Below are 23,519 nucleotides of genomic sequence, written 5' to 3' on the forward strand. Positions count from 1 at the left end.
TGTTGACAGTGATGTCTGTGAATTATCCAGAGGAATCTGGACATTGTTCCTGAAAGGACATGTTAGTGTTGAGTTGGGAATGACATTTCTCAATACTTCGAGCGCCTCAAATAAAATTCCATTCGTCTCTGTTGGCAAGTAAAGGCCAAACCTAAAGCTTTGCATAGCTGGATACCAGTCGGGGTTAAATGTGCAGGGTGGGACATGGTGAAAAAGGATTAATAACAATATAACGATTAGGAATCATTATTTAAGGTATAGCAGAGAACAGCAGAGTTCACTCTGTGGGTAAGTTTCAGACACCCCCTCATTTACTGAGACGGGGACAAACCAGGTAGATCTAAAAATAGCTTTTATATTTGTGCCCAAGTTAAAGCATGCTTTCACTGGGCAGTAAATGGTGTGATTAGAATAAGCTGCTTTTCCTTCAGTAAACCAGGCGCAAGAAGCTATTAAAATAATTAGAATAAACCCAGCCTCCATATTTGCACTCTCTGACTGATACTTAAAATACATATTAATCAGTTCTGCGACTCGGCTTGATAAAAATACTCTCATGACGCACCTTATTGGGCTGATAATATTTCCATATGTTAACACAGTATCAAAATAGTTGGCTGACACTGAATTAGCATTTCACTTTCATAACATAGCTACAGTAGCTCATTTGAGTGATTCAGAAGCAAACAGCACATGTCTGATATTACAGTTTACATGAACATGTTAATGATCAGCAGCATCGGCTTTAGTTTTCGTCCGTGGCACCGTCTGATTGTTCTCATGATGTCCCTTACCACCGCAGCACACTGTCGTCAGTCATGGGTGTTACTGCGGGCATGCACTATTGACGCCGTCATTGAAAGCAGAATAGCTGCTAGCACAATGGACCTAGCTGCCTGGCTCGCCACTGAGTGCTACTCTCAGTGGTAAAAAGTACAGGCGCCACAGCAGCAAATTTTCTGCAGGGTGCTTGAGTTGGCCATCTGAGGGTGATACTAAAGGAAGTCAAGGAGGGGAGGGGTCTTCAAGTGTCTCCTTGATGTGGAGTGCTGCTAAATTAAGCTCGGAGCTCTCTGCACGATGGCCCACTAGATAATAAACCTGCCCTTCTTATACACACAGTAGCTATACCCCTTTACTATAGCAGGAGGAAGACTGAGGCTTTTTAAAGGGTTTTGTCTGGGATGTCAGACTTGTCTGTGGTGCAAAACTTCAGAATAATGTAATTGTCCTCTGTGTTTATGGGTTGAGTTAGTTGTGATGGAAATTTGGGTGAATTGAAAGCACACGGACAGTGAGTTGTTACAGTCTTGTAGCAAGGTGAGCTGGTGTGGTTTTATCATTGCATCCTGTAGGTTTTCCCTTTATTTGTATCTTTTAACTTTTTTTCTAGACATTGCAAGATGCTGTTTTATAAAAATGCGAATGTGACCGAAAATAGTTCTTACAGCTGTCATCTAGTCTAAGTCTATTTACAGCCATAATGTGACATCTGTTCTGCATAAAAAGGAAGTAACTGTGCTGTATACACTGAACACACAGCTAAACATCTCCTGACTGGGTCTTGTATTTCTTTATGCTATCTATGTCTTTGTGTGTTTTGACTGAACTCTATAAACTGAAGATTATAATAAGTAGTATTAGCGCTTGTATATAAGACATCTGTTTTTTCTTGCCATAAAAGGTCATGAGAATTGCTCCAATAACACTTAATAGTCGTGCCTGCAAGATGTTAAAAAAATAAAGATGGCACCTCGAGATGCCCCCTTTCAACATTCGTTTTTTTGATGTTGTCTCACAGCAGTTTGCTTTTTGTGCTGCCTTCAGGGGCTGTCCGAGCAACCCCTGTGTGCTTTAAAATGAAGTCTTTTCTCTATTTATTTATGTTTCTTACAAAAGCCTGACGAGGCCTGAACCCGTGTTCTCTTTTTGGCTTTGTTGTCATGGCAACAGACCGGGATCTTTTCTTCGGTGCATGTCATGGGTGCATTTTTTTTGGGCCGCTCCGAGGAATGGCTTAGCCCATCTTCTTTTGCAAGGCTAGTAGGGAGCAGGGCTTTAATTCCTCCTTATTATTTCAGGATTAAACTGATGCATATGATGGACACTGTATTGTTTCTGTCTTAATATTCTCCATATTTATCACTGTTGGCTTAGGAAAGTTTATTAAGTTAATCTGTTGCTGGGGCCTATAATCAGTCCCAAATGGGTGCAATTAAATGATGAGTGTGTGGAGTAGGAGATATGTACATGGTCCTGCTTTGCTTACTCTTTATTTCCTAAGAATTTGTTGGACAAGTGAAGCTCCACTGTTCTGAAAACACCAACAAGATATTTGCATATAGCCAACATTTATGACTGGTATTTATCTACCAAGGATAGACATGATGATGTAAATATTTCCCTATACCAACAGTGCTTTCCTTTTTTTTTTGTGTATGTTTGTCTTGTTTCCTTCAGGTGCTCCACATTAGCTTCGGCTGACTCAGGGGACAGGTTTTTTTTCCTCTCCTGCTCTTTCACAAAGTGCCACTTGAGGCCGGTTCTTTCTTGACAAATACAGGCCGACCCTCCAGTGACGTCTGTCTGCTGTTTATTTTAATGTGCTCCCATCCAGAGTGCACAAGCCCATAAACACAGAAGACACGTTTGGTGATTTAGAGCTAATGTTTTGTCGATTTGGAAAAGACCATGGGTGAGAGCGGCCCTATGTTGTGAAACAAGATGCTAAGTGGTCTGTCACAACCTACATGATCAAATGAGCTCTGCCGGAGCATTACAGTAGATCCCACACTGCACTGTGCATTTCTATAGCATAAACACAAGATCGCCTGTGGAGTTACGTCTCAGCTTCACAGCACTGCCATTTCTCCCCAGTAGACCTGCTGCAATACTGACAACATTTCTCTCTGACCCCCTCAGTGAAAATCTCTCTTGATCTTGGACCTCTGACTCCCCTTGGTTTCGATCTTTCAACTCCAATTAAGTTCTATTTAGCGATTAACATGTTTTTAAATTGGTTTCCTTGCTAACCACAACACACAAAGCCTAATGGATAAACAGAGCTCTTTTCAGATGCAGGCCACACAATGTACATCAAACTCTTATCGACCAATCAAATGGAGTATCCGGTGTCCATTGATTAGTTTAGCACTTGATTTTGTTTTTGCCGTTACGTCAACTTCCCAGAAGCCTCAGTTTCCATTAGAGTACCTTTTTATCTGAAATGGCAGCAAGGACTCATCCTGTAGACCTGTCTAGCAAACTGTATGTGTAAGACAAACACTCATTGTTTACACACAGTCTGGACCAAATACAAATCCTGCAATACAGTGTGTGTATGTATATGTGTACATATAAGTAGGTTTAGTGTATTTCATTTCTTTGTCCTACTTTTTTCAACCTTTTTACCGGTTACCATCTTTTAGCCGTAATGCTTGACAGGGCCTCCTTTCTTCCCCCTCTCTCACTGGCCAAACAGGTTTGAATGGCAACGTCTCGGCTCGGGAGTGAGTCACTACATGTCTGAATGTTTCACTGCGAGCTCAGCACAGGTCCTATATGTCACTTGGGGGCTGATTGTGATGTGTGAGACAGGATTAAGCCCACAGTGTTTCTTTATATAACTTTAATTAATAGTCAGATCCCCCTTCTATACACTGTCTGACTCAGTCACTCTGCCCACTGTCACATATCAAGTATTTTGTCCCTGTAGACTGATATGAACCATGGTGGTGAATGCATTACTGTGCTTCTCTGTCTGTCTGTGGTTGAGGAGTGTGTTAACCCCCCTTCATTAGTACATTCAAAGGTGCGTTACAGGCTTTTAGAGACGGCCTAGCTCTAGAAATAAAACATCATGGATGCTATGATACTTTCTTTTGATTCTCCTCTTCTCTTCTTCTTAATCTGCCCCTCTGGCCACTATAATACACATACGCCTGACGCAGGCTGTAACTCTGGCACCTGTCAGCCACAGACAATTACAGCCATTAAGGGATTACCTTTGTTGGACTCCAATAGCTGCTGGGAGGAGCCAGCGGAGGAAGGCTGGTGACGCACCAAGGAGGGAGGAGACAGCCAGCGCTGCGTTCACCTTAAGGGGCTTGTTTCCATTCTTAGAGAGGGAGAAGACTTTGAAGAGATAAAAAGTGTGTGGGGGAGGATTTAGATTAGAGGCAGAAAGCTGCAGCAATCTTTTATTTCAGCTTCATGTAATTTTACAGCAGTCGCAAATAAAAAAGACAAAATGGACCATTTGTTAAACGTCCTTGACGCATCAAGTCGAACTCAGAGAAACTACAAAGGACAACTGATTAAATGCTACGCGTTGCTTCATATCTTTATATAACCTTACATCTTCTGTTTAAGTTAATACTCAAACACAAGGAAAATACTACAGTGACTGTTGGTCATATTAATCAATAATTTTTGTGATTTAATAAATGAATCTAGTTTTAAGCGTTTGCTTTACATCATTTTTGTGTTGTCAGCTTTTGGTTTTTCACTCGTGGGAAATGAAAGGAAAAACCAAAAAAAAAAAAAGGAAGAGAGTCTGTTCTAAAAAGACGAACTCACTGATTCGCAGCCGGGCAGCTTGCTTTCACTTACTGCCTCGGTGTTGCCAGTTCAGCGCGCTCGACGGGCTGCCCATAAGGGCCGCTCGTCTTTATTTTGAATCACATAAGAAAGTAAACAGCATTATAATGAATCTCTGGGGAACAGGCACAGCAACATGGTGACTCTTGAATGCAGCCAAATGTGGAAAAATAAGCACCCGTCCGCCTCTACCCTCTAGGGGAAAATACACAGAGCTCATAATTACATTGTAGTAGAGCTAAAGTGATTGCCGTCAATATGATGATGAGAAATGAAGCTATATGAGGACTGACTGGAACACCTGAATAAATCTGGCCTGACTGATCCTGTGTCCCCGTCTTCGATTTTTTATTTTTTTTTAAAGCTATGAACCACAAGTCTGTCTTTGTTGATGAGACCATATTGTGGGCGTGGATGAGGGACCTCAAGCTGCCACATCATTTTCACATGACGATGGCGTCTAACGAACAAATCCATGCCGGTGGCGTTTCACGAAAAGACGAGAGCAGCAGACTGCACTTTTCCAGAAACATTCTGCCCCGTAATAAAGACAGTCTGTTAAGAAGTCCACCTGCACCTGAAGAAACTCTGTCAAAGTGCCTGAGCAGCCACACACACAACCAAACCACACCGTACACAAACACACACACGCACACACTGTCAGATAAGCTCAGTGAGGCCTTTGCAGGCGCTCTTCATCCCTGGCCATGTACGGCGTTGTAAACGGCCCAAATTTGGACAAGGATTCCAGCCAGATAGTCGTGTGCCCTGAACGTGAGGCCGCTGTGTGTTCATGTGTATCTGTTTCCCTTGTCAACGCTTTTGTTGTCATAGCAACCCCAGGAGAGAGAGAGCGAGGACAGTGAAGGCACAGTGTTCAATGATGTTGGGGAGGGGTTGGGGGCAAAGTTTGGTTTTAATATTGCTAAGTGGTGATTGTTGTGGATTTGAAGTGGTTATTTCTGATGATCATTTACGAGTGTCTGTCAGAGAAGTTGTGATTCTTTTTTTTTTTTTTTTTTTTTTAACCAGTGGAGTGTTTTGTTTGGGTTGTGTTGGACCGCTGCAGATACACTGGAGCACTTTATTTCTGACCACTGTTTTGCAGGTCACCTTGCTGTGTGTCTTTGATGTGGGGTGACTTCTTCACCTCAGAGCCTGCGTGTGTCCTGAATGAAAAGCGCTCCGCAGGCTCTCCACTGCCGCTCCTCCTCAGTTTTGTTGTTTTTAAATGTTGAGCAGAAATGTGACCTCCTTGACAGAATATGCATTATATTCTATTTTTTATTATATTTAGTATACAACTGTGTCCACCTTAAAAGATCATATATAACATTTACTTGATCATGCTCACCCAGACATGTGGCCTGTCTGCTAACATCAGTCTTTTGTTGGCTGTGGAAAAGAGTTTGCAAACTCGGCTGGTAGTTTAGTGGGTCTACCCGCGTTTTTAAAAACTCGCTTATTCCTGCTTTTGGTGAGAAAAGGGTATTAGTGGTTAGCAGTGTTGCCTAACAGTGAGAAGGTCCTGGGAGGCTTGTCATTGTGGGAGAAGTTTCACAGCTAAAAAAACAGACTTTTTGGGGGGACATTTGTGGCTTTGCACAAAAATGTAAATTCATATCATACTGAATTTTTTTAAACAAAAAGAAAAGATTACAAAAGCAGAGCATACAGAACTCTCAGGGGCCTAATAACATAGTTTTCATTTAAAGCCTGGACTGAGATCTAGAGATCTTATGAAAATGTAAATTTCTTTATGCATTAACCCCCACTTGAAGTGTTGATAAAATGTATAACAGAAGTCATTGTACGCCCACCCTGGAGCAAATTCTGCTTCATAATGTTGGTAAAAATCACAACATCTCCCACCTCATGAGTCAGAAGATCTTAAATTAGATCTCTCCCACTTGAAGCTGCTTTTTTATTTTGGTGGGTATCGCTTTTGTTTGCACTTTCACTTCACAGTCATTTATGGTTTGGTTTGCTGAACTGGAGGTTTCACAAGTACGGCGCAGTTTCCTAGTGGGTGCATACACCACCTGTGCACCCACGAGGGAACTACACCAGTGCACCTTCAATCTCAGAAGAGAGCTCTTTGTTGTGCTGCGATCTTGTTTGGTGACAGTAAAGGATGTGCGGATCATCAGTGTTTCATATTTTGGTGGGTGGTTTTCTATTTTGCAGCGTTTTGATGTCCAGACTGAAATTACAGTCAGGAAATCTGTTCTGCTAAAATATCATAAAGTGAACCTGCATCTATTGGCTTGTGCTGTCTGACAGTTCACCCAGCGCAGAAAGCCTAGCCCTAAGTGCGACCCAGGTTTAGTTTTATACAGGCCTCTTAATGGTTGACTTGTATTCAGATGTTCCTGAAGGTTCTCCAGTTTCCTCCCACACTGAATGAGATGCCTGTTTGGGACAGCCTCCTGTCTTTAACCAAAAGACCTGATGTCTGACATCTGTAGCACGTCTCCAGCAGCAGCAGCAGCAGCAGCAGCGAATGGCACAGTTCCTAATGATTAGACTTGATTAAATGAAGAGGACAAACTCTGGGTGCAAAGTGAACTGGCAGGAAAACCAGTTTAACTTTTTTGTTTGACCACAGATGTGGATTTAATTGAGTGATTCATCAGTTGCTCCATGTAACAGGAGAGTGTGTGTGTGTGTGTGTGTGTGTGTGTGTGTGTGTGTGTGTGTGTGTGTGTGTGTGTGTGTGTGTGTTTTTGGGGTTTGATTTATCACGCTTGAGGAAATATTTGGCTAACGCACATAAGTTTTCAAGTGAAAGCAGGTTTGGAAAGTGTAAATGAATTCCTACTTTTTGCAGTGAGTAGCAGCATATAGGCCCAGCACCTCAACGCCCCCGTCAGCTGTACTACACTGTGTGGTATTTCAAGCACCCCTGCTATGTGCAGGCATTTTGGGAACGCTCCAGCTGCCAAAATTCCCCAATAACGCTGCGTGCACGTGGCAATCTATCAGACACAGTGCGATTCCTTGCAAACTATTTGTAACTATGGCACAGCCAATCCCTCTCTTATAAGTGTGTGTGTGTGCGTGTATGCCTTTGCATGAATGTGTACACACATAGGGCGGGTCATGCTTTATACTTTTTAACAGTGGCCTTACAATGCTTCCTTCCCCCCCCCTCTCTCAGGCATGCATAGATGACAATGTTGACATGGTGACTTTCCTGGTGGAGCATGGAGCCAGCATCAACCAGCCTGACAACGAGGGCTGGATCCCCCTCCACGCTGCAGCCTCCTGCGGATACCTAGACATAGCCGAGTAAGTACTGATGGGCCTGTATTCAGTTTGTAGGAAGCAGTAGTATCTGTTTCATCAGGTTTGATTTTTGCAAACTCATTCTTGCATCCTGTTTCGTATCAAGAAGTTTATTCTCAGAAAACTTTTTTTTTTTTTTTTTGGTAACTGCAGCTCTGCTTGTTAAACCTTTCCGTCTGAAATTTTTTAGTGCAGCTATCTTAGCAGTAGGGTTTGTAAGGCGGCTGCATAAATAACCAGATGCAACTATACACTTGATTTTAATTTGTGCAGCACAAAGTGACATTGTTGACATGGCTGGGCTCCAGCTGAGGTCTGCAGTACCCTGTCACCTCTCTGTGCCCCCCATTAGTGACCTCTGCCTTTATATTGCTGCTAGCAAGATTGATGCCCACTGTGCAGGGCTTAATGTATGGCTCTAACTATAGTTTTTTCCAGCTCAATAAAGGGGGACTTTGGTATCTGTGGGCATTTAAAGTTGCGCATATGAGCATGGATCACTATGAAATCCCTTCCCTTCCTGTGGTTGACTGCATATATAATTTATTTTCCTTTTTAATCATCATGGAATAAACATTAAAAAATTTACAAATGGGGAATGTTTCTTCTAGAAATGCCAACAGTGACATTTTAGATGAAATGCTAGAATCGAGAAGTGTCATTTTCATCGTCAGTAGCACACACTTCTCGTCACATTTTGACAGGAGCAGCAGCCCATCAGATTGCTAACAGACACACACTGTTAGAGATGTAATCAAATACACAGAGATCAGGGTCAGCAACTATATCTGGAATCGAGCTATAGAGTTGCAATCTGGCTTTTTCTTGCCCCCCTAGCCCTTTTCAGGTAAGACGACTGTTCTTAGGGCACAGAACACAACACCGATGTTATCAGAGGATATTTAAACTGGCTGAAGGGGGCTGAAGGAGCTCGGTTGTGCTCGTTGTTCAGCATATTGGGAGTGTGCTGTGACCTGCTTTACTTCTGTGCTACATTACAGGAACCTGGCTACAGATTTCTCCCCACTGATAATGTTTTCCCAAAAAGTAACAAGCGCAACAGGCTGCAGAGAGATAAACACACATATGTTCAACCTGGCTGACAGGTATATTTGATAGGCAGTATTAAACTAAAATATCAACAACTGAAATATTAGCTGCTTCATTTGAACATTTTCTTATTTTAAAAAAATATTTGATTTGTCATTTTTCAATTTTACAAACAAGTAACACAAATACAAAAGGTTCTACCAAGACAGAGAAGGAAAGATGAGAGGGGAAAAAAAGGCACAAGGTGTAACAGTGAACAAAATAATCAGCACCAGCCAGAAAATGGACGTCTACAGTATATTACATTAACCGAAAGTATATGGATAGATGCCATGCATACACATCTGTATACACATGCATAAATGCATTTAGATAGATGCTTAAATAAAGGTTGGATAAAATAAAAATTTAAAAAAAGTGTTTTTAACTTCTCAGACTGCCAGTCTGTGCTCAGTTGGCCTCATGAACACAGCATCAGCACTGAGCTAGTGTTACAGAAAACAAGAAGTTTTTTGTTGTCACTTAGTGAATGAAAAGGTCAAGTGGCTGGCCTGATACTGGTGAGTAATGGAGACATCATGTCATGGTTAGAAACTCAGGAACCTGATGTGGGTGGCGAGCTCCGAGTCCCATTTTTAGTCCCAGCATCCTCGTTCACAGTTACGGGAACAGCAAAGCAGCGCGGCATCTGTCAGACCCTGGTGTCACCACAGCTGCCTGATGGTAGGCTCAGTTAAGAAGTGCACTGTCGGACGCCGTGCCGCAAAAGCCGACCCAAAAGGGGTAGAATAGAAAGTCCAATCAAGACGATATAGAATTTTAAATGTAAGTGCAGTCAGTGCCATTTGGTTGGAGGGGGGGTCATGAGTACTGAGAGCCTTTCAAGTGGTGTGTTGGCCTAATGAGAAGGGCCTGAGTCTCACCACAGCTTTAATTGGAAGCAGCTGAAGCAGAAGCTGCTGTTGAATGGTTAAAAGGTCTTGAATCAATGCTGGGGGGAGACAAACGTGTAAAGGGGTTAAATCACTACGGAGCCACGGACACAGTGTTAACTGCTTATTTAGGGTGTTTGATGTTATTTATAATGGGTTTAAAATCGTATGAAGGTCACCACAAATATCACCTGTGTACTCAACTATCTTGTTTTATTTACACAGTATACTCCCAACTGTCAGTGTTATATCAGACTACGTCCACACAACTATGTTTTTATCCAGACAATCACACCTGAAAACACATACATACACAACCATTCACTTACACTGGGCATGTGCGAGCCAGTGTAAACAGGAAGCAGATTGTCTACTCTGCAGTTGGTTAGTTGCACAAAATACTTCAAACGAGGAACAGCAAAGACAGCTTTTGCGCTAAAATGCAGAATTTAACTGTTGAATGTCAGATAAACATCTTGTTCATAATTCATTAATTGGTAGAATTAAATTGGAGAGTGACTCACACCTGTCTGGATCTGTGCCACTCCTCATCCAGGCTCCTTTGTCTTTATGTCTTAGGTGTGTCTTGTTAACTGTGTTTGCACAACCTGAGAAAGACCCTCTGTAGTTTAAACACATTGTTTGTCTCATGTACCCTTAGTTTTCAGCACATGTATCATTGGCACCTTATTAACTGAACACGTGCCTTTTGTCACTACCTTTTGTGCAGTATAATCCTGCCTCTTTCTCTCAACTACTTCTTGCATGGAACCATATTCATATTAACGTGCAGCATGTGGGGCTTTTTAGCAGCAGTTTGGCAATTTTAAAATAGAACAGATAATTATGCACTTTAGTCATTGTAATTAATGTAATTGGTGAATACCAGTATATGTGAGAGGCATTGCCAGCATGTGACTGGTGAAACAGGAGATGCAGACTGTGCTATAGAGTCAGCCAATGCTGGCATTAGACCAAAAGCAACATTACAAAGCTCCCGTCCTTCAACTGTTTCCTCATCAGTTAAAGGAAGTGACACCTGCCTTTACATCCTTTCCTTCTCACCCTGTCAAAGGTTAGAATTTGACCCAGAACTTTAAAGTGCAAAATTTTTACAATTAATTTTTTTTTTTTGTTTTCAAAAACATCCTGCCGCCTGTAGTCTGAATTGTCTTATGTGTGTTTTTTTTTTCTTTTGTTGCAGGTATCTCATTAGCCAGGGTGCCAGTGTAGGAGTTGTGAATAGTGAGGGTGAGACACCTCTGGACATTGCTGAAGAGGAGGCAATGGAGGAGCTCCTGCAGAATGAGATCAACCGACAAGGTACAGTAATACAGACACTGGTCCTTATCACCCCGCCCGCCACCTGGAAACGCACTGCAGTGTAATCATGTCTCAAGAAGATGTAGCAGTTGATAATAGAGCCAATCTAATCTGAAGATTTTCCAAGGTTGAGTGTTATCATGTTATCCATCTTAATCATAGTGTATCTCGAAATAGTCCTGATGTCATAAGTGTGTTAAAGGCAGCAGGGGCCCTGTGTGTTTCATGCATGTATGAGTATGTTGTCAAATAGGATCCTAATTCTCATTGAGTGTCATTCACCTGCTGTTTTTCACTCACTTGCTTGAAGAAAACTTACATAATGTCGAAAAGCGATCCAGCTGTGCTTCTGGGCCGTCATGTGATAATTCAAAACTGAAAAGTCGAGTCTTTCTATTTTTGGCCAGGGCATTCTTTAGATGATGAAAGGCCGTCTCCTATGGAGTGAGGCCACGCACAGACGTGTTTACTGGCCCCGGGCCAGAGGGGTGCTCCTCAGCTCATATTCACTAATAAAGGGTGGCTGGCTTCGCCTTCTCTCTGGCACATTTTGCCGTTCCTTAAGAAAACCTAACATTCACACACTAATGTTTGCATGCAGTAAGGTACGAAATGCAAGTGTTTCACTCATGTAAGCCTTGATGTACATGCATCTACAATAAGGGTCAGAAGATGCAGAGTCTCCATGTAATATGTAATGTCTTCAACTGCACTGGCTTACACTGACTTTAAAGTGTATCTTCTCATATCCTGAGCAACCTTGAGAAAATGGGTTGACTGCGTCTCTTGACAGTCGCATTGAACTCATGATCCAAGTGTTTAAAGGCACTTGGCATCCTGTGATAATTACACCACAGTGCTGTTTACATGTTATGCTCCTTGGGTGTGTTATGTAACATTGGAGAGACTTGCACCCGCCTGAACCTCAAGCATCTCGGCCAGCGGCACCTGTCAGCTTTGATTTGCCAATTCCTGGGCGCCTGGTTCAGAGCATCCGACCGCTGCCTCAGCTAAGATCCATCACTAAGAGACGCAAAACCAAACACGTATCTTCATTTAACAAGATTTCACAGAGCCAGACCACTGAATACATTTTTATTTTTGCACATGATATATTCACTTTTGAGACTTATTTATTTATTCATTAATGCACTTGGAGAAAACTGCTTTTGAGATAAAACTCCACTGACGGGTAAATTTGCAGCGATCCTGGCCTGAGGGCAGCTGCAGACAATCCAGCGCTCAGTTCGCTGTGCTAGAGGTAGCAGGCAGCATTATGCAACTAGCTGTTGTGTAACGCTTCTGTATGTTTGTAATGTGATTTTCTCCTCTCAAAGAGATACCAGTCATGGGGTTAAACTTGTTACCGAGTGGCCACAGTTTCCCCTCCGCAGGGACAACCTCCACAACCTCCTTGACCCTGATTTGGGTCAAGTGACTGGGCAGCCCTACCACCCTCCTTTACTTATCCATCAGCTGCTGCATGAAAGCTGCTCTCTGTCCTTGTGATGGACTGAAGGTGGAAAACCTCACAAACGTTTCTAACTCGCACTCTGTCCCTGTTATATTGGGTGCTGCTGGGGGGGGGGGCAGGAGTGTGTGGGTCATGTTAACATCAATTTTATCTTTAGCTCAAAATGAAACAGTTAATTTTATAGTTCCCTCTCTTTTCTTTAAAAAAAACAAAACAAAAAAAAAACAGGAACTAAATTAACCGCTGAGGATCCGGGTGCTTGCTTCAGGGCAGGTTTCTACAGATATTTCATTTTGCCTTTGCCAGACATCCTGTAGGTCAGTATATATTGTCAGTGAGGTGAAACAGGAGGCAAGTCCTTTTCTGGTGGATTGGATTTTCTCTTTAGCTTAATGCTTAGGTAGAAGATGTGCTGTTCCCTTGTAAAAACTCAACTTTGAACTGCTGCCAACTCTTCCACTCTTGTTCTGTAGTCCTACTTAAAGGCCATTAGGCTCCCTGCTTTTTATAGACGCAGTGTAGGCTACTTCCCAAGAGATCACGGGACGTTACCCTACCTGGCCAGCTCTCATTCCCTACATTAACTGAACTGCCCTGTGAAGTTTAGCTTGGTTTTCTAGCATAGTGCTGTAGCTGTGTGCTGCACATAGTCCAGCTGGATTTATATAATGACAGCTCCAGCTTGAATTATGGAATTTCTGTGTGTCTTAACTTGACTAAATAGAGTTAAACTTTATATACTTGGTACTGTATGCTGTTTTAATGTCTTAAAAAAAATAAAAAAATACACTTAACACATGTTGTTACTGAAGGAGGACTCCACAGCACTGTTCCTTCTCATTTTCAAATCAGTGTGTGAGTTTCTGAATTTTGTAATCTTAAAAAATGTGACAACACTTTGGCTGTTACTGCTAAGTGACTGCTTCACTGAGCAGCCAACTGTAGTGAGACGTAGGTCCAGTTCCTGTCCCCAAAGTCGCTCTGTTTGAAATGAAACTTGAAATCCAGTCAAACGTAGACTCAGACACTGAGTCATCTTCTTCCCATTTGGTTTCACTTTCTGAGGTTTGCGCTCACTAATCCTCCTAATAAGCAACATGTCCAGTCTTAAACAAGCCAGAATATTACTGCTGCCTCGCTCAGTTGAAGCCTGTGTAGCGCGTGTTGGAAAGTAGTTGGATTTTCACTATGATATTTAAGGCTCATAGACCAATTCTTAGATGTCTCAGTAACTTTGTTTGTGCCCCTCTTGATTAACAGATCTTTTTGCTTAACCTGTGGCTAAAGTTGGATTTTCTTCTGAAGCCAGACTTTCAGACACAGACGTCCTCTTTCATTGGTTTAAAAGCTCAAGGCGATCTTTAAACTTTCCAAGGTGTCAGGAATTGAGCGATGATGTATCCTTGGGAGTGGAACAAGAAACTATAAGATCAGCTGAAGCTTTGGCTCCTACCCCAGAGCACTTCTTGGACCGCTGTTTATGTAGCTCAGCACAGTTAATGCTCAGCTGACGAGTCAACGACTCGTGCAACAGTGCGTTTCAGACCATCTCTTGTTCCAACCAGGTGTCGACAAGACAATACAGGCCTGTTTCACTGCGGCCCTGCATGCAGCGTATGGCTCAGACATATTGACCCACTTAACTGGCTGAGGCCTTCATGTTTGCTGCCATTATTTCACTGTCAAATTGACAGAATACTGGCACAAAACTGGTTTGCCAAAGCTGGACAAGAGCTTTACAACACCCTCTAGTGTTTGGAGAGGTTGCCAGAATAATGTTGCATCTATTTCTCCCCTGTAGAATAGATAGCATCAAGGCCCGGCTTAATAAAAGCACAGGGATGAATGAGTTTCATCTTGTGTAACAGAGACTTGTCATAGCTGTCATTAATGCTGCATTATCACAGCAGTGTTTAAATATGCAGAGATTCATCTCATGGTTATGTGTTGAAATATTTTCTCCTCTCTCTCCTGTAATCCATTGTCACAGACTAATGTAATGTATTCCAAACATTCACATACCTTACTGAGGACGTAAGACAAGATTTCACAATAAATATCTTGGTGTAATTGCGCCATCGTCCTCCTCCACTCTCTGGGTTCAGTGTTACAACTGGCAGCTTGTACCTAAGCAGTAGGTAATCCTTTGATGCCACTTTAACGGTCTCCTCCGTCTCACCAGGGGTGGACATCGAGGCGGCCCGGAAAGAGGAGGAGCGGGTCATGCTGAGGGACGCCCGGCAGTGGCTCAACAGCGGCCAGATTCAAGACATCCGGCATGCCAAGTCTGGAGGAACGGCGCTCCACGTAGCAGCTGCGAAGGGATACGTTGAGGTTTTAAAGTAAGCAGCGGTCTTGATTGTGTGATGTGTGAACCATTTACCGGCAGAAATTCAACGACCAACGCATTTATAACTTGGTGTTACACAAGCCTGCCCTGTAAGTTACCTTATATAAATACTGTTTATAATCAAGACAGTGGTGCAGCCTAGCATCAGGATTTTCTTTGCTAATGTTAAACATATCTTGGTCTCTGCATCTTGTCATTGTGTCGTTCTGACATTGTCTCTGTGGGTTGTTAATACAGCTACACTGCGGCCGCCTGTCCATCTGGTCTGGGACGCCGGCCAGCAAACTCCTAATGCCATAGATAGCTCTAAGATATCTCAGATGTTTAGCGACTACAATACACAATTCAGGGATCTAAATGTTTTCCCTGTCATGGCAGATTTATTGGCTAAAATAATCATGTTTTAAAATTTGCCATCCTCGTCCAGCTGTGGGACTGTTATCTGATAAATCTGACCTGAAGTGACGACGCTGACGCACTTCTCAAAGCCTGGACCCTGGCAGCACCTTGAAAGATTAGTTTAGAGAATCAAATCCAAGAAAACCAGATTTGCAAATTCTAATGAAAACTATTTTTGCCCCCCCCCCCCCCTCTCTCTCACACACACCCCCCCTCCCTGACTGGGCAGGCTTTTAATCCAAGCAGGGTATGATGTAAATATTAAGGACTATGATGGCTGGACTCCTCTACACGCAGCAGCACACTGGGGCAAAGAGGAGGCATGTAGGATACTGGTGGAGAATCTATGTGACATGGACCTCATTAATAAAATGGTGAGTAACTTAAACTGACATGAATCCTGTCATTAAGTGCTGCGCAGTCCACATTTTGGATAACTTTTATTTCACATCTTTCCCTCAGGGCCAGACAGCTTTTGATGTAGCAGATGAAGATGTTCTGGGATACTTAGAAGAACTGCAAAAGAAACAAAATCTGGTGAGTCCGACTTCATCAGCAGTTTCAATGGGGGAAGAATTGAATTTTGTGAAAGCCTGTGATTCATTATGTGTCCAAGATTGCGTCTTTTCCTCAATTAGAAGAAGTGATTTTTGTTTTCTTTACTCCAGCTGATGAGTGAGAAGAAAGATGTTAAGAAATCTCCTTTGATTGAAACGACGACCACCGGGGATAACAACCAACCACTGAAACCACTCAAGAGGTACACAGCCTCTAAACTAACCACCTATAGCGCCGGCAGGATTAATTAAACTCTGAATATTTTTTTTTACTGTGTATCTTTGATTGAACTCGTCATTTTTAAATTTTGTGTTGTAGCAAAGAAACGCTGCTGCTGGAGCCAGAAAAGAGCGCCCCACGCATCGAGACCTTAGAAGCCGAGAAGGTGGATGAAGAAGAGGAGGGGAAGAAGGATGAGTCGAGCTGCTCCAGCGAGGAAGAGGAGGAAGAGGATTCAGAGTCAGAGACTGAAGCAGGTACTGTGTTGTGTGTGTGTGTGTGTGTGTGTGTGTGTGTGTGTGTGTCTTATTTTAGACTTGCTGAGTGGAATCACTAAATCACGTCCAAAGCCAAAGCATTTACTGGTTGTCAATTAGATTACTCTCATAGGATTTAATTTAGTCACTGTTGGGCCTTTTTACCACAACATGTTCAAAAAGAGGTAAGTTTGAGGCAGTGAGTGACCAGACATCACCACAGTTACCACATAAGATCTCTATTTTCTATAATACACAATAATAAATCATAAACTTTATTGATAGAACACTTCTCATACAAGAGATGTAGCTCAAAGTGCTTTACAATAAAAACTGGAATAGTACAATAAAATAAGGGTGAAAAGAAGGACAATGAAATCAGACAATACAAATACAAAACAGGAACCTGTAAGAATTGTAAAATATGAGAAAATTAATTAAAAGCCAAGTTAAATAAGTTTTCAGCTGTTGTTTAAAAATGTTCAGAGTCCATGTCTCTTATAGCTTCTTGGCAATGTATTCTATAGAAGTTAAAAAATGATGCACTGCAAGTGTGGCAGTAGAAGATCTAGGAGGATACATGTATACATGTATTATACAGTACCAGTCAAAGGTTTGGACACACTTTAGTGTCCTCTCACACTTTTATTTCCCTCTGTCTCCTCCAGAAAAGAGCAAGCCTTCAGCATCAGTGAGCAACAGCACAACGCCCGCCCCGACCAGTATCACCGTGTCATCTCCAACTACCCCAACCAACCAGGTGACAACCCCCACCTCACCGGTAAAGAAGGTATGATCTGGTTGGTGTTTGTCATCCTAACATGTGCAGGCAAAGCAGATTTGACTCAAATAAATGAAGCAGTTGTTTGGTTTTGAAAAAGCCTTAAATGCTGCAGCACAGCCATGATGTAATCACGTCACTACTCTCCCCTCAAACTACTCTAAGTAGTAACCGCACCTCCTCTGTTACATGAGTTCCACTAAGACACGTCGCTACATAAATCAATAAAATTCAACATCTATTTATTTTCTCCCCTTTGAACACAAACCTAATTTCACAGCCGGCTGACGACACCGGGGAGGGGGGGGGTTACGTAAATGACTTTGCTGTTCATACTCCAGGTCGTGATTTTTGCTCCTCATGTTGCACTACAGTGAGCACACAACGCTAACAAACATCACAAAGGGCCGAAAGGAAGAGTTACGTTTAACAAACATGGCAACAAGCTGCTCAGGTGGGATGAACGCCTTGCTATAAAACTGTTAGGACACCAACATGAGTGTATAGAGAAGTAGATAAGGTTGGTTGCAAGGAGCAAGACAAGGGCTGGTTGCTTTTCCCCTTTTGAGTCTGCTGCCCTCTGCTGGCAAAATCAGGGGGAAGCATTTAACCAAAGTGACCCCTGGTAAATTCCAACAAGGCTGCATCCTTCAGTCTGCTGTTAGGGCTAGCTGCTACAGGATACACATGTATTTTTCTGAATTAGCTGCCTTTTAATCAACGTCCTCCAATCAGCTGCCACCTCCCCCCGACTTTCTGAATGCTGTTCCTTTTATTTTCTGCTTCTTTTCTTGCAATGATCTTCTTCTTCCAGCCCCTCTCTGAAGCCTAGCGCCCACACATCACAATGTCTTCTGTCTAACAAGAGTGAGCAAAAACATTAACAATGACCAGTTTTGACACTACCAGATGTTTGTGGGATCTGCCGCTTATTCCAACTGAGACAGTAATGGTAGTCCTTCCCCTCCCCTGGTTTGGCAGTAAGCATTGTGTGATGTGACTAGGCCTTTAAAAAAAAAAAAATCTGTCCTTGCCATAAAGTGTGTTTCTTTTGCTGCTGCTTCTGTCTTATCCTGGCTTTTTCTCTGTCTCAACCTCTCTGTCCTCCTCTCCCTCTCCTCTGCGTCTTTCTCATCCTGGGCTCTTGTCTTGGTTGGCTTTAGTTTGAATATATTACTCCCCTCATGCCTGTGGCGGAGCCAGGCTGTCCTGCATTGTGGCGTCAAGGCTTGCGCAAAACTGGCATTTCTCTAGTGCCCAAAAAACCCATGGTGAGGCATTTGGTGTGCACCAGAGTTGTTCTCTCATCCTACATGCACCTGTGCACTGACAAACTACTCAACACCTCCCTAACCACCGTGGCCTGATCCAGGTTTTGCTGATTGAACCTCCCTCTCGCTGACTTTCACTCATCGACCCTACATGGTGTTGTTTTCACTTGTAATCGACAAATGCACCGTCCTAATTGTGCTTTCACCTCGTGTCTGTGTGGCTTCTGTGTCGTGTTTAGTTGCTTGTCATCCTCTCATAGCTTTTTAAAAATGTATTTGTGGCAAGACTTTGTTTGAAAACTATAAATTTGACCCAACAGGTTGAAAGAGCTTTTGTTTAAGGTTGTTACAGTTAGCATCTTTTGAGGATAGCATGTGCTCAGGATTATTTATTTACAATGCAGCAGTGGGTTCAGTCAGGTACAGGTGTGTACGTTTTTGCTCTGAACCTGGATGTGGTTGTACCTTAACTGGCATGTCCTTCCTTAAAGATGTCTCATCATTAAAACCCAAAAACTGTGGCCTCTAGAGATTAATCCAAACCATTTTTGCTGCAGTTTGACCTTCTCAGCTTTTGTGTTACTCACCAAAATGACTAAAAACCCCATTTTAACATCGTCATCCTTTTTAAAATTGTTGTGTCAGTGTATGAAACGACTGCCCCATCCTCCCCTTTCAGGTCACTCAGCCTGCAGGAAAGGTCTCAGCTAAAGTGGAGGAGGAGAGGAAGGATGAGTCTCCAGCGTCGTGGCGTCTGGGTCTGAGGAAGACGGGCAGCTACGGGGCGCTGGCAGAGATCACGGCCACCAAGGAAGCTCAGAGGGAGAAGGACACGACTGGGGTGATGCGCTCAGCCTCGAGCCCCCGCCTCTCCTCCTCCCTGGACAACAAGGACAAAGAGAAGGTCGGCGGTTGCATACAAATTAGCTTGTTTTATGGAGTGGTCATGCTACTAGCTGCCTACGATCTTCATGTTTTTGAAAAGAAGGGAATCATCTGTACTTGGACTGATGCTGAATTTCCCTAAGAGCTCATATAAGACTGAAAAGCTGACCTGGTTATTTGGGGTTAGGGTTGAAAATTCTTGCGGTGATATTTGACATCTCTTTCATATACACTCACTAACATGTGTCCTGTCTGTTCCTCTGCCGACAGGAAAAGGACAAAGCAACCCGGCTTGCCTATGTGGCCCCCACCATCCCCAGGAGACTGGCCAGTGCTTCAGATATCGACGAGAAGGAAAACAGGTGAAGCCCCAGAGCCAAGTGGCTCGGTGCAAACATGCATTAGCATGAGCAGCTCCGGCTGCCCACTGCTGTGTGTTGCAGGAAAAAGGCCTCAATGCTCTGCATGGTGTGTTTAGCCTGAAGCAACTGCTTTTGGTTATGCTATCACCTTCTGCAGCAATGGATTTGGTAACAATTCATGAGAGCGTAGATTTAATAAAGGGTAGAATGGGATGTAATGGGGAAAGACTAGAATAGTTTTAAGATCAAGTCCAGTGTATGTGTCAGGATCTGTTTGTGGAAGCCCAGGGTACTATTGTAGCTTGTGGTTCCCCAGGGACTCTACTGCTCTGATACGTAGTGGCTCCTACACCCGGCGACGCTGGGACGAAGACCTGAAGAACAGTGAAGGAAGCGCCTCTACCAACCGAACCCCCAGCTACCAGCGCAGGTTAGCCTCGCCTGCGACAAACATGTCATCCATCCCTCATCTCGGCATCAGATCTCTGCTCCATCTGATCTGATGTGTCGATCCATTATGAGGTTGACTTGCATAGCTTTTGGAAGTAAAAACCACTGTGTAGACAACACTGACAGTTGTTTATCAGTCGCCTACAGTAGGTTTTGCTCGGATGATGTCATCAGATATATGCTTCCATGCACAGCAGCAGCTACTGAGAAAGCAATGCAAATCAGCCCAGTGCCTTTTTCTATCACTGCCACAGTCTGTTGCATGACTGTACCTGTCCTGTCAGGTTGCTGTGCATTACTCAGGCATTTCAACAAGCCTGCATGTCCTAATGACTCCCTGATGAATCAACATTGTCAGGGTAGGTCATGGCACAAAACCTAGACATGGACTAATGATGCATTCATGTCATATGGGAAAAATCAGCCACTTAATTAATTTATCCTAGTTTTCAGGATGTAAAAGCTACTTGGCCAAGACATCGTTGAATAAAGTCAAACACAAAATAACTATGGCATCAGCTCTTTGTTGCTGGTTTCGACTGTCCAGTCAATTCAGCAGCTAGTTCCATATGACATGAATGCTCCAATAGTGTGTCAAAGCTAGTCTTAAATATGTATGTTTCTTTTACTGTATCTGTGTGTGTGTGTGCGCCTCCACCGCTAACATGCCTCTCTCGCCCACCCGCCTGCCAACACGCCAGCACGTCCCATACGCTAGCACTAGGGCGGAGCGGCAGCACGCGGGACGTGCCAGCCAAGTCTTCGTCCACCTCCAGCTTGGACCCTAACACCTGTAATACTAAACCCTGGCAGCCACCCACCTCCCACTACCAGTCTTACAGCATTTACCGCAGGTACACCAGTCTCACCGGGGACACCACCGTCTCCACACCCTCCTGTCCTCTCTCTGTGTGTCTCTGTTCCGCTGAAGTGCATTTGTTTCTGTGTTCAATCAAACGAACGATCAAATGAATATTGAAAGAGATGCATTCAGGACTAGCCTCTGGGTGAAGTCTGGTTCAGATCAAGTTTATCAATTTGTCTGAAAGCTTCCAGTGAAGATAGAATTTGAATACTTGGTAAATCCACCCAGTAAACTCATCGTGCTGTTTTCTGTGATCAGATCAGTTCAGATTTTCTGATTAACAAGTCTGCAAAACCTGATCACTGATATCACTGTAATACTGTGGCTGCACTATTATTGAAAGTATTTTAAGTTTAATTTTCACAGACTCTGTTATGGAATTTTCCTCTTTTAATCAATAGCACTACTACTAACATAACCCCCAACTCTTCTGGAATAACCTTCGGCTTTGTCAGACAATTTAATGGTTTATTGAACCTATTTGGCAGAGGTCCTTTTTGTTTGTAAGACATGCAGAGTCACCACTCTTGCTAACAGCAGGTGAAACCCAAACTGCAGCATTTAGACTGACTGTGAAAGAAAAATGCTTTGAGCTCCCACAGCTGATAATGAAACACGGGCTCTGGGATTGTTGAAGAAAAAGAGAGGTCTCAAGCCTGGTGTTTAATGTCTAAAAGCATCTGAGTAAACAGGGCAACTCTGCCACAGAAAATACACAAAGTTAAGTTTGAAAGTATTTTATCTCGGTGGGTCCACAGTTAATTATTGTAGAATTAGGCTTCGTAGAAAGATAATGAATATAATTAAATAAAAGATTTAGAGGAAAATGATCATAACATTGATATATCATTCAAAAAGGCTGCTTGAATATTTTAGCTCTAAGTATCAACACTAATTATGTCAATTAATAATCATCATCTAACAAAATGATTGCAATCAACATTTTGGCCGTTCACACAGCCCGACTTGTGTCCCGCTCCGTCTCACTGGTGAATCTTTTATCTGACAGCGGCTCTTTTGGCAGAAGACACGAGGACTTGAGCTCCTCGACCACATCCTCCTCCACGACCACCACCACCTCTTCATCTGTTACCTCACCCACAGGCCATCGCGGCCTGCTCTCCAGCCTGGGCTCCTCTTCCACGCGCACTGGCTCCACCAGTCTCACCAGCAGGTACACGAACAGAAGCGGTGTCAATCCAGAAAATTAGATGCAGTTGTAATTCATAACTTGGAGGCATTTCATATATACCTGTAAATATTGTAACTCAGCTGCTTATATCATCTAATTATTTCACATTTTCTAAAAAGTTGAAGCATGTTCCTGGGGTATGTCATCCTTATTCTGAGCTTAAAAGGTATCTGCTTTACTGGATAGTAAAAGTTTAACACCTTGTCATCTTAAAGGTCCCATATTGTATAAAAACTAATAAATTTCCATGTCTTTGTTATTATAAAGCAGGTCTAGGTTCTATATTAATACTGTAAAAGTATCAAAGCCTCAGTCCACAGAGAAATGCACACAGCCTGTGTTCAGAAACTGAGCCTTAAAACGAGCCGTCAGGACTTCTGTAACTTTGTGATGTCACAATGAAAGCAGTCATCACTCTCAGCCATGCCCCAAGCCCCGCCCACATGAACCCACTATCCAACCTTGTAGGATTTGGTTTCTCTGAGTGTTTACCTGAAATCTGCCATATTTTCATTTGATCACTCAGAAAACAGTCAGCCAATCAGAAGAGAGGCTCAGATCCTCTCTTCTGATTGGCTGACTGACCTGTTGTTACTGAAGCTCCAGAGAGGAGCCTGAGAGGAGATGTAAAACAACACTGAGATGGTTTTTGGTTCTTAAAATCACAAGTATATCTTCTGATGGATTTCAACACTATATGAAACACAGGACTTTTAACAAATCTCCCATGATTCTTTGACACCTTGCCAATCATTAACTCTTGTGAAATGTTGTTAATGCACGCTAACAAGTTTACTCAATTGAAAGCTAATTAAAAGGTGTTTTCTTTATAGTATGTTATATATCAGTGCAGAAAAGCTACAGTATCTGTCCTCTTATATTGACCCGTGTGAAAGCGCTCTACAACCACAGAGTCAAAGTTTTATAAAAGCAGCTGAAGTTGAATCTGTACGTGTATCTATATAAAATGCTGGTGTGTGAACAGGTACTGGTCAGAGGAGAGTGCAGAGAGGGAGAAGGAGAAGGAGTCTGCTGCCATCATCCCCACTATAAACACTGGCTCTACTACGACCACCACATCGACCACTACTACCACCGCCATATCCACCACTACCACCACCACTGGCACTGTCACCGGCTCTGAAAGACGCAGGTAAGACATCGATGTCCTTTATATGTGAGGAAATGTGCCCATTTATCATATTTTATCCTCAAATTATAACTTTAAGCTTTGCTTTGTTTTTGAGAAATGATCAAGTAGTTT

General features: G+C 42.9%; 1 protein-coding gene across 10 annotated transcripts in view; it reads left to right on the forward strand.

The window, feature by feature from the left end:
- The window catches only part of ppp1r12a (protein phosphatase 1, regulatory subunit 12A), a 49,097-nt gene that overhangs the window by 12,065 nt on the left and 13,513 nt on the right, over positions 1-23,519 (forward strand). For 6 of the 10 annotated variants that reach the window (XM_071502018.1, XM_071502015.1, XM_071502019.1 and 3 more), the window contains exons 2-15: positions 7,760-7,890; positions 11,074-11,192; positions 14,849-15,008; positions 15,645-15,789; positions 15,878-15,952; positions 16,084-16,175; positions 16,292-16,449; positions 17,118-17,239; positions 19,181-19,405; positions 19,657-19,748; positions 20,065-20,178; positions 20,900-21,052; positions 22,073-22,237; positions 23,241-23,408. In XM_071502018.1, the coding sequence (XP_071358119.1) occupies positions 7,760-7,890; positions 11,074-11,192; positions 14,849-15,008; positions 15,645-15,789; positions 15,878-15,952; positions 16,084-16,175; positions 16,292-16,449; positions 17,118-17,239; positions 19,181-19,405; positions 19,657-19,748; positions 20,065-20,178; positions 20,900-21,052; positions 22,073-22,237; positions 23,241-23,408 (1,919 nt within the window). Of the gene's footprint in view, positions 1-7,759; positions 7,891-11,073; positions 11,193-14,848; positions 15,009-15,644; positions 15,790-15,877; positions 15,953-16,083; positions 16,176-16,291; positions 16,450-17,117; positions 17,240-18,393; positions 18,502-19,180; positions 19,406-19,656; positions 19,749-20,064; positions 20,179-20,899; positions 21,053-22,072; positions 22,238-23,240; positions 23,409-23,519 lie in introns of all 10 variants that reach the window. The other 4 variants (XM_071502022.1, XM_071502025.1, XM_071502024.1 and 1 more) reach the window with 3 other exon arrangements.

The sequence above is a fragment of the Trachinotus anak genome, unplaced genomic scaffold (genome assembly GCF_046630095.1).
Source record: "Trachinotus anak isolate AG129_WGS33_773 ecotype Australia unplaced genomic scaffold, CSIRO_AGI_Tana_v1 ptg000018l, whole genome shotgun sequence".
Classification (NCBI taxonomy): domain Eukaryota; kingdom Metazoa; phylum Chordata; class Actinopteri; order Carangiformes; family Carangidae; genus Trachinotus; species Trachinotus anak.